Source organism: Fusarium mangiferae (genome assembly GCF_900044065.1).
Source record: "Fusarium mangiferae strain MRC7560 genome assembly, contig: FMAN_scaffold005, whole genome shotgun sequence".
NCBI lineage: Eukaryota > Fungi > Ascomycota > Sordariomycetes > Hypocreales > Nectriaceae > Fusarium > Fusarium mangiferae.
In genome coordinates this window covers 1,224,839-1,235,743 of record NW_024573925.1, presented here as the reverse complement: position 1 = coordinate 1,235,743, position 10,905 = coordinate 1,224,839, and the positions used below count along the sequence as shown (strand labels likewise).

Here is a 10,905-nt window from a genome sequence, read left to right as displayed (position 1 = left end):
GTTGATGGTTGTTGTTGGGTTGTTTGTGTGTAAGTGAAGAGGGAAGTAGTGGTGGTGTTGAGGAGTGTTTGGCTGGAAGCTCGAAGTGGATGAGAGTGAGTGGTTGATTGTTGTTGTTGAGAGTGATGGTACAAGAGAGGAATGGGCATCTGGACGAGACTGAGGGCTCTTCTTATACTTGAGTTCTCACAACGATCTCTAAGAAATCGATCGAACGAACCATGCATACATGCATCTAACGTTACCCATCACAGCCCTCGGGTGATCAGCCTCTCCACAGCCAAATCGAGAACGCCGCCGGGAAGGCTGGAGGCTGGACAAGCCTAGATTGTCTCCATACAGCGTCATAGTTGGCATTGAATGGCAGATGGACTATCACAACCCGCCGAGAAGCTACCCAAGCTCCATTCGTATTGACCGTCCCCCGGTGCCATCGCTGCCAAAATTGGCTTTAGCAACGGATGCCAGAGCAAGGCTAGGCCACGCCGTATGCTATTTCGAGGGGCGGATACAGAACCTACCTCAAGATAGAGCCTAAAGGTAGGACGTGGCGTGTGGAAAGGCTGCTCGCATTACAGTTGAGTTGACTATAGGCAGGCCCAGAACCTAAGATCCGGAATATTTCCCGTTGTGCAGGGGTGTAGGGGCTAGAGGGGTTGATTTCTGCCGGTCATGGCCACCATTTCGGGGCATTGTGGGGTAACGTGGATGTTTTTGGCGAGGACATATCTCGTATTCTCGAGCTCAGCTTGAAGCTAGTGTCGTCCTGTGAACAGCACGACGTAACGTAGCTCCAGCGCATTGAAGAGGCTCAGGCTCACTAAGATCTGTAAGATCATACTCTGTAGTAAGGCTCCATTGAGGCTATCATGATGATGACCTTGTTGCGGAATGGCCTGTCATAACCTTACTGCTGAAGCTTCATGTTGAATAACTACTAAGTCTAGTGCCACGGATTAGGATATCACCTCGTTCGATCAACGTGCCGAGCCGGTGATCCCATGACCTCACCGCCGAATAGCTGCATTGTCTGTCTATTCACGCCTAGTCACGTCTTTTCAACAAGCATGACTGATCCCAAGGGTCCTGCCTGTCTATCTCAGACTAGTCTTGCTCGCATTCCTCCCTGCGTTGTCGACGCATCAAAGAACCGTCAATAACTGGAAGCCCAAAGAGGAATTAATTGACAGTATGGTCTGAGCTATTGACGTTGTATTGCATCGTGAAAACAACAAAAACACCAGGCCAAGAACATCGGGTTGTGGATCGAGGATAAAAACTCCGCAAATGGGAGTTTTAGCAACATGGATGATCCCACGGAGCATCAGGAGAACACGAGAATTTGAACGTCATGGGCTCAGCGATCTTCCTGGACAAAAAGACCTCAAGGATCCATCCATTCATTCATTATTCAAGTGCCGGAATTTCCGGTACTGGCGCAGTCACGAGACGGATCCAGGATCTACTACTAATCTGGTCCTGTTCTGCTTGTGCCCGAAAAGTGAATCCGATGTGAGAACCCGTGATGCACTATTGACATTGACATCATGGTGGTGAGATGGATGCTAATTGAGGTTCTGTGCTATTTTTGGGATATGGAGCTTGGGTGTTCTGGAAGCCTCTGAGTACCTAGTGGGCTGTCGGCATAGCCGGTTGGGTTGGGCCGTTGGGGTCGCACGGCTGGTCACTTGCTTGTTCACAGAAAACACCATCGAAATGCTAAAGTAAAGGCTGGGAATGTGTCATTTATTGAATACCTAGCTAGCTCCATGAGACAATTGATCCCAATCCCAATAGTGCATACGACTTGACTCAGAATGCCAGATCATGAGAAATAAATCGCCCCAGAGACAGGATCGTCAAGTTCAACTTCGACAGTCTGCACAGCAGTGGACTTACTAAAGCCAAGTAATGCACACACGGATTTCTACAATCTTCAAGATATCTCTACTAAGCAAGCTGAGGCCCACAAACGTACAGATCACAAACAATACGTTGGGCAGAGACAACAGTGCAACATCGTATCCGTTAACGTCAGATATAGAGGGATCAAGCTGAGCCTCATACATAATAATAAAGGAAGCCAAGGATTAGAAAGAGTGGCTCTCCTCGTATCGAAAAACTCCGTCATTGCAACAAACAGAATTATTCCTCATGCATAATGGCTCAGATAAGATTATCATCATCAGACTTATAAACCCGATAGCCCGAAGCAACATCCCAGCGCAACTCAGACCATTCAATGTCCATATTTAGCAATCAGAATGAATCCCTTTGGCCTTCAACAAACTCTCTTATCGACCAATAGATAGAAGGCCCGCCGCAACAGCTCTGGACTGAAGAGCCAGAGTATTTTACCCCGCCAAATGCCATTCACTCTGCTGATGTTGAAGCAAATTTTCAGTCATAACTACCTAGTAATAAGACCGCATGTTTTTTTGCTCATGTGGTGGAGAGCTCCGTCATCGGGGAGACTTTGACCATCACTTCATGTCAGTCACAGTAATAGACAATTCCACTATCGGCCAGGCTTCCTTTGACGTGACATTTCATTCTTGAATTTGCAGTTCGAATTCCTCTGTCGTGAGAAGTCAGAAAAAGGCGTTGGAGTTGTACTAGCCCCGATTTGCTTTTGCTTCGCGCCGTTAGACCCTCTCCTCGCTGGCTAAGGTATCTTGTCTCAAAACTTTCCTCCAAGTAACAAGCTCCAGTTCCGAACTTCGGCATACACCACAGCAAGCAAGCAAGCAGCAGTAGCAGCAGCAGCAGTCATGGAATCATTCATCATCAAGACCCCCAGCTCCAGCGCAAACATTGGCCCCGGCTTTGATGTCATTGGCCTTGCTCTGTCCGTCTACCTTGAGCTTCACGTAACCATCGATCGGTCAAAGACAAAGTCCGAGCACCCACTCAACTGCAAGATCACCTACGAGGGAGAGGGCGAGGATGAGATTAGCCTCGACCCCCAGGTCAACCTTATCACACGTGTAGCGCTCTATGTCCTGCGCTGTAACGACCAGAGGGCTTTCCCTGTTGAGACCCACGTGCATGTCAAGAACCCTATCCCTCTAGGTCGTGGCCTTGGTAGCTCAGGTGCCGCTGTTGTTGCTGGTGTTGCTCTGGGCAAGGAAGTTGGAGGATTGAAGCATCTCGACAATGACCGACTATTTGACTACTGTCTCATGATTGGTAAAACTTACCCTCCGATAGACTCAGTTGCACGCTAACCGCAATTCCAGAGAGACATCCTGACAATGTCGGAGCTGCCCTCTACGGAGGTTTTGTCGGAACATACCTCAAGCCCTTGACTCCCGAAGACGTTGCCCGAACCGAAATTCCGCTTAGCGAAGTTCTACCTGCGCCAGCCGGAGGTGAGGACACGGGCAAGAAGCCGCCGAACCCTCCCTATGGAATTGGTCACCATATCAAGTTCCCATGGGCCAAGGAGATCAAGGCTGTTGCCATCATCCCTGACTTCCAGGTTGCTACACATGCTGCACGAGGAGTGCTACCTGCAAACTACACTCGTCCCGATGTGGTATGCCAAAACGCCAATATCTGGTCATGGTGAAGCTAATCCACGGTCTTAGGTCTTCAACCTGCAGAGAATTGCGCTTCTGCCTGTCGCCCTGGGCCAGTCCCCTCCCGACCCCGAGCTCATCCATCTTGCCATGCAAGACAAGATTCACCAACCCTACCGCCAGACTCTCATCCCCGGTCTGACTGAGATCGTCGAAACAATGTCCCCAAAGACTGACGAAGGCTTCCTCGGTGTCTGTCTATCTGGCGCCGGCCCTACCATCTTGGCTCTTGCCACGCACAACTTCGAGGCTATCGCCGCCAAGATTATCGCCAAGCTGCGAGAACACAACGAGAAGAAGGATCTGCCGTGCCAATGGATGGTGCTTGAACCTGCTGAGGGTACTCATGTCATTCGCTCATGAGTATGAAATCGTGAGAACAAACACCATGAGAGGAATTAGTATGACCGCACGATTAAAATCGTGGGGGGGATTGCATAGACATGTGTATCACGTAAAAGGAATGACGTTTGGCTGGCAAACTTCTGAGGAACGAAGATAGAGGGTCACGCCCAGGCATGGAGTATGCGAGAACGATTCAATGAAAATAACGCAATGAGGGGGAAATTTAGATACAAAATTTAATTCGGTTTATGAAAATGGTTGGCGGGCTAGATGTACGTCAGTACGATGTCCTGAACTACCTAGACTATAGAACTTGCATCGTATCGTGGTTATTACGGTGTTACAGAGAGGTAGGACAGAATGTCGTCATGAGATATATATTTAACTCGAGAATAAACTCAAATAAAAAAAATTATTCAATCCCAAGGATACTGTAATGTTAGCATTCTGTTCCCTGAAGAAAGGAACATCGGCCGAATATCTCGTGTGGCTATAGGTTAGTTCCGTTGTGGGATCGGGGAGAAGCCATTGATTGGCATTGCACTTGGCCATGTTATGTTGTTCAGAGTAGTTACTTACTAGCAGCTCAATACTCGCAGCTGAACATCAATATTGAATTAAGATGACAGGAATTCGATTGGATTCAGAGACAACATGAGCTCTGTTTGATGCGATGTTACGAGCCAGTATATGGGAGTAGGCTTCCTGTCCTTATAGTCAGTCATTGGCTAGCACACAACAATTCACAACCACTTCATGACTCTATCAACCGAGCCGGAAACTATCCCGTTGTTTTCCAGAATGAGGGGAAGGTTTCCACCGATCTCGGCGGGTATTACCATCTTTTTTTTGTCTCGATAGGCCGAACCGTTGCCTTTCCCCAACTCCAAGACTCTGGTTTCGCTGTAACCTACCCCGAAGAACCGAGGTTTGGGTTGCACGACGGCAAATGCGTGCTTATAATAAACAATGTCATCAGTGAACCCCTCACGAGTCGATAATTCCTCTGTTCTTCTCAATTCATTTGTGACCTAGAATTCACTGCCAAAAATGTCTGCTCCTCCGCCCAAGGGTATCTACGTGCCCGTTCCCACGTTCTTCGCTTCTAAGAAGACTGCCAACTACAATGCCATTACCCCTCCCATCGATATTGAAACACAGGTTGCTCATTCTGTCTACCTGGCCAAGAATGGAATCAAGGGTCTAGTCGTCCTCGGTAGCACAGGCGAAGCTGTTCATATTCACCCTAGAGATCGTCACGCCATTCTCAGTGGTATCAAGGCTGGTCTTGAGAAGGAGGGTTTCAAGGATTATCCCATTATTGCGGGCACAGCGACAAACAGCGTCGAAGAGACTGTTGAACAACTCAAGGATGCTCAAAAATCGGGTTCCCAATGGGGACTGTGCCTCGTTCCTGGGTACAATGCCGGTGCAGTTACACAAGAGGGTATTGTCCAATGGTTCACAGCCGTTGCTGACCAAAGTCCCATTCCTGTCATGATGTAAGTCGACTCGACCCAATTATACCAAAACCCCGGACTAACCAGATTGCTCAGCTACCATTACCCCGGAGTCTCAAACAACGTCAAAGTTGCACCTTCGACATATGCCACGCTTGCAAAGCACTCCAACATTGTCGGCTGCAAGCTCTCTCATGGAGATGTCTCGGTAGCCGCACAGGTTGCTTCCAACCCATCCATCGATCACACCCACTTCCACTGTTTTACAGGCCTCGGTCAACAGCTCCTACCTGTTATCTCGGTTGGCTTTGCCGGCGCCATCGATGGCTCAGCGGGTTTCTTCCCCAAGTCACTGGTGCGACTTTTCGAGCTGTCGTCCAAGACGCAGCCTACAGATGCTGAGATCCAGGAGCGAAGACTGCTGCAGTTCAAGGTTAGCTCAATGGAGGAGCTTGTGGTCAAGTTTGGTACTGTGGGTATCAAGGATGCTATTAGCAGGCTGAGAGGCTTTGGAGACACAGACGGTACGAGGTTGCCGCTCGTCGGTGGTATTCCTGGTGGTGATGCTGAGTGGGCGAAGTGGAAGGGAGTCATTGATGCAGTTGATGAGGTTGAGAAGTCGCTATAAGAATTCAGAAATATAGAATAAGAAGAACATAAACTTCATACGTTAGGATACATATCAACTTTAGAGCTTGCACCATCATGTTGTTCATGGCATTGATCCACAGGCTGAGGGATCAGCTTCATAGACTCAAACCAAATCGTGAGTTCTCATCAAATAACCGGGCGAATGGTTTAGTGGTATAATACTCCCTTAGCATAATTCGACCGAATAATCTGGGAGTGGTCCAGGGTTCGATTCCCTGTTCGTCCATTACAGGTGGTTAGACTCCACCGTATGTCCTCTTTTTGTAACAAGCCAATTCATCTTTTTGTCCATACAATCAACCAGAGAGTTACCTTTTGTGATGCTATTTGAGACGAGTGCTGCTGATCCAAATCCTGCTTCTCCGCGTGCGGTAAGCTGACGTGTGATAAATAGACAAAGTCACAGTCATTTTATATATCTTGCAGTATCTTGCGTGTTGAATGCTCACCGTGTCAGAATGCATCTCGTAAGAAAGCCAGCATAAATCTGACGAGACCTCCCTGCTAAAATGCTCTTATGCTCTCCTGTTCTCTGCCTGTTATTCTCCAGCAGAATCGTTCTATTTGTCCTTTGACTTTTGCAACATTTTCGTCGCTTACACAAGTCGGCCGAGTCGCGTTCCCACCAAACTTCCGTGCCTCGGCTCCTTCAATACCTACGGAGTAATCGATAGTGGCATATCGCAAAAGAGCTTTGAACTTTTCAAGGGGCAACTAACTTCAGGGCCTTGGACACTCACTAGGTACCTACGGCATCCTCGGCGTTCGTCACAGGCCTTGATTGGCAAGTCTCTGTCGCACGAGATTGGGCGGGCTTTAATTAACCGTAATCGGTTGAGATAAATACCGGGTGAATCCCATCCTTCCAATCCCTAGAAACTAAGGGGAGTTTGCGCATTTGGCTCTCCCAGGACGGGTCCCTCCGCTGGAGTTTGTGGTTGATGCCTGAGGTGAGCTGCCACACTTCTCGCGCGACTTCAGGGTGAGCCATGCAACTTGAACCAACATTCACAAACCAGAAATCATAACACGCACAAACGAAAACAACGACGCGACCATGGCGCGATTTACTACGAGTCGGCGGCAATTTAAATTCGGAATGGCAGCCAGACAGCGAGATTGCGATTTTAATGAATGCCCATCCTCCTGTCTCATTCCATGATGGAGAAGCAAAATACTCTCGAGCGAATCGCGCAACGTGCCAAAGCTGCGGGCTACCAATATGGCGAACATCTTGATGACGATAAGCAGCGAGATCGCCCGGTTACCGAAGACACCGAGAAGACACGGGCCCAGGTGTTCCATGTCTACAAGGCGTAAGTTACAGCGTGGCCAATTTACGATGACCCGAACGCTAATTTACACAGATGGTTGATCAATCAGGGCGTGCCTCCTGAAGAATGCGAGACAAGCTTCCTAAGTACGGGGTCGCCGCTACCAGAGATTGTGGAACTGAAAGACTTCTGGAGGTTTTACGCGCTCCAGTCCACTGGTCGCATAACACTCCCAGACGGCTCAAAGTCAAGTTGCCCTACCGTCGGAACGCTCCTAGGGAAAGCAAAGGCATGGAAGGCAGGTTTCTTGCAGCGAACGGGCCAGGAGCTTAGCGCGGAGAATACAACGGAGATTAACGAGGTATGGATCTTGAACCGATAAGTAGATCAAAAGCTAATAGACCGCAGTGGTTAAAACATAACTTGCCATATGAAGAAAGAGATGGGAGCAGACTGTATTGTCACAATTTAAAAAAACCAAAGTTTAATTTCCAGCGAGACGATTTTGATCAACTCATTTATCAGGCGTGGAGTGGTCAAGATACCAAACACACCTATGACAGAAACCGGCTCCAATTTCACCTTCAACTCCTCTTGTTTTGCGATACTGGGGCTAGACGCAATGCGTTTCTGGAATTTGGTGTGCCGTACAAGGTAAGATGATCGCAACGATCATGTTCTGTTATTGTTAATCAACGGCAGGATATCCATCTGGTCTTGAGTCAGCACCAGGATGGGCCGCGGTTCTTCTACAAGGTTGCACAGCGTCACGTCAAAAACAATTCCGACCCGGACTTAAGAACGTAAGCACTCCCTTGTACGTAATGGAACAATACTAATGACCTGCAGGTTCGGCAACGCTCGTATGCAACATCATATTCTGCGATATGATTCTGTGGCTATTATTCTCATGCTCGCCGTGGCTGATGGTGCTCTGGATCTTAAGGATCTAGATCAGATGATCAAAAACGGTGGTGAGGGTCAGGTGGACTGGGCCGAAAAATGTCTCGATCTCCCTGTTTGCCGACGCGTGAATCGACAGGGAGATGTCGATGACACGCAGCCGATGACTCCAGATTCATTTATCACGATGTTCAAAACGTTCATGATGCAAGCAGGATATGCTGCGATACCTGGCTCACTCTTTCCGCCAGGCTCGATACACATGATTCGACGAGAGCTTGGAAAACAGCTGGATGGTAAGCGGCCTGTTCAGCACTGGATCTTAGGTCAAAAGCAGTTGCTAACATCAACCAGAGCGATACACTGAGGTGGAAAGATCTCAGCATTTGACACAGGCTGATAAAGCAGTGTTCGGACAAAGTTACACTGCGGACACTTCGTCTTGTGATGGGTTGTCGGCCTTCCTGCGCCACCAACCGGACCATACGGCTATTGAATACTTCCAAGGCCTCTCTCAATTTCGACACGAGGGCTTGCCAACCCAGCTGCCCGCCGTGCTGAAAGACAAAATCAGTCGCCATCCAGAAGTTCTACGCTGGGACCAGAAGATAGCGGAGGCTTCCGATGCGAAAACTCAAATACAGGCAAGGCAAAAACGACAAAAAGCTTTGGATAGACTCCAGAGAGAAACATTAGAAGACCACCGGCGAGAATCTCTGGTGCGACTAAAGCGGGAGAAATTGTTCAACCTTCGCCAAGGCCAAACATCAGGCACAGTCCCAGATGATCCCATACATAAGCTCAGACCTGAGAAGGTTCGGCTAGCCCAGAAGATGTCACAAACCTCGCCTCTGAGCCGACAAGACAGGCTTGATGCGATGCAGGATATGCTGTTGTTACTGTCCGCACCAAGTGTGTATTATCGGCCTGGGGAGAAACCCAAGAATGGGCAGTGTCCCTATTGTCCGAAAGAGATACAGAGGTAAGGACATTCATCTTGCAAAATACAGTACAACTCTAACAAAACTCAAGTATCACAGGTAAACGAAATTGGTGCAAGCATATCCATCGCTACCGACAAAAAGCGACAGCTAAGAAGCTTAGAGTTTTATTCTCAAGACTTAAGTTTTGCTATTTCTGCAACTTCTTCTTAACTAACGATGAATGGGAAGACCATTGTCAAACCCATTTGACGGAGTCACTGAAATACTGCGGTTCTATCACTTATCGACACACCTTGATCCGCCCTGCCTTCTGTCTGCTTTGTAGGCAGTTGAAAAATTCACCAGCGACGATGATGCAATCTTGGGAACGCGATATCGACGCGATACGCCATATGGAGACAGCGCACGAGTGGCCATGGTCATGCGCTGATTGTGGGTTTTCCGGACGAACCGGCGAAGCATGCTACCACCACCTGCACGATGCCCATGGTTATCAACTGATCAAAGAACGCAAGCTTGCGGGCTCCTCAAACATTACTGGCGACACCCCGAATGACGATTCGGACAATTGGATGGAGCTGATCGATCTCCCACCAAATTCACCCGAACTATCTGTGACGGGAGCGGGCACGAGTGAACACATACCGCTCATTTCACCCTTGGACGATCGGGATGAGTTTTGGGTATCGGAGTATAAAGAAACACCGATTAACAAGACGCCTGAAAATGCTTCTTCTCAGGTCGAAGAACGCACTACGAGCGATATCGATATAATCGGCGACCTGGATCTGTATCTTGGTAGCCCTGCCGTGTATTCTATGGAAAGCCTTGATCTGGCCTCAGCTGCGAAGTCGTCATTGGCGCTGCTGGGAGTTGTGCCTTCCAATAGTTCAACGCTTAACGAAGACTCGCCGACCACTGCAGAACCCTCTGTCTTCACCGTACTAGGAGACACAGATCTGGGAAGCTCTGGCTCGCCTTCATGTGATATGCCTATTTTCGATAGTGTCTCATCTTGTGCGACGACGAACACAACACCAAGCCCAATTACATCAAGAGGCAAAAAACGCCGAATCAAGTTAATTACACCGGCTCACCCGTCTGAGCCTGCTGATGACATCGAATCCTCCCTCGCGCCAAAGAAGTGTCGCATCACTTTGAAAGTAAAACCACGGAACGTAAGCGAGGAAGAGCATGTTGGTGGTGGCACTACGACCATTCAAGGTCGAGAGAAGCAAACTGAGATTAAAAAGGTCATCAAGACGCGCATTGTTTTGAAGACCGGTTTATGCCAGTCCTATTCCCATCGGCCAACAACACTGCTTAAGACTTCGTTGTCAGGCACAGCCTCGTCTAGGAGCAAGTGGACATTGGAGGAGGATGAAACAATCAGCAGAATGAAACATGACAATTGCTCTTGGGTTGAGATCCAGCGCGCCCTTCCGCATCGCTCTCTGGGCTCCATGCAAGTCCGGTACTCAACCAAATTGAAGTAAGCCGATCAGAGGCGACGAATATTAGTTATCACATAGACTTTGACTTTCAATGACTTAATCTTCCAGCAAGTCGCTAACTTTCGTGTGAGTCGCTGATCGGGGAGGTATTGTGGTCGGAAACGCTGCTGCTTATGCCAAAATGCGCATGTGATTTATTTGTCAACCCCTCTTGTGCTGACTGACGTATACGCAACATGTTCTTGGGATTAACTGTCCGATCCCTACAAAGTATTACTCATTTCGCACCTCAT

General features: G+C 48.6%; 3 protein-coding genes and 1 non-coding gene across 4 annotated transcripts; all 4 read left to right on the top strand.

Annotated features, from left to right (window-relative positions):
- Positions 1-2,771: 2,771 nt before the first annotated feature.
- Positions 2,772-3,944, top strand: FMAN_07354 (putative homoserine kinase; the record flags this gene model as incomplete). Its single annotated transcript, XM_041830966.1, has 3 exons — positions 2,772-3,189; positions 3,240-3,538; positions 3,591-3,944. 3 exons carry the CDS (start codon positions 2,772-2,774, stop codon positions 3,942-3,944), a joined length of 1,071 nt encoding a protein of 356 aa, XP_041681576.1.
- A 1,032-nt stretch (positions 3,945-4,976) lies between these two features.
- FMAN_07353 (uncharacterized protein) lies at positions 4,977-6,014 on the top strand (the record flags this gene model as incomplete). Its single annotated transcript, XM_041830965.1, has 2 exons — positions 4,977-5,428; positions 5,483-6,014. 2 exons carry the CDS (start codon positions 4,977-4,979, stop codon positions 6,012-6,014), a joined length of 984 nt encoding a protein of 327 aa, XP_041681575.1.
- A 159-nt stretch (positions 6,015-6,173) lies between these two features.
- On the top strand, positions 6,174-6,263 carry tRNA. Its single transcript is given in 2 exon segments — positions 6,174-6,209; positions 6,228-6,263. It is a non-coding gene; the product is annotated as a tRNA-Ala (tRNA).
- A 935-nt stretch (positions 6,264-7,198) lies between these two features.
- Positions 7,199-10,654, top strand: FMAN_07352 (uncharacterized protein; the record flags this gene model as incomplete). Its single annotated transcript, XM_041830963.1, has 8 exons — positions 7,199-7,353; positions 7,405-7,672; positions 7,720-7,965; positions 8,014-8,114; positions 8,161-8,510; positions 8,569-9,196; positions 9,247-9,254; positions 9,504-10,654. 8 exons carry the CDS (start codon positions 7,199-7,201, stop codon positions 10,652-10,654), a joined length of 2,907 nt encoding a protein of 968 aa, XP_041681574.1.
- Positions 10,655-10,905: the final 251 nt, after the last annotated feature.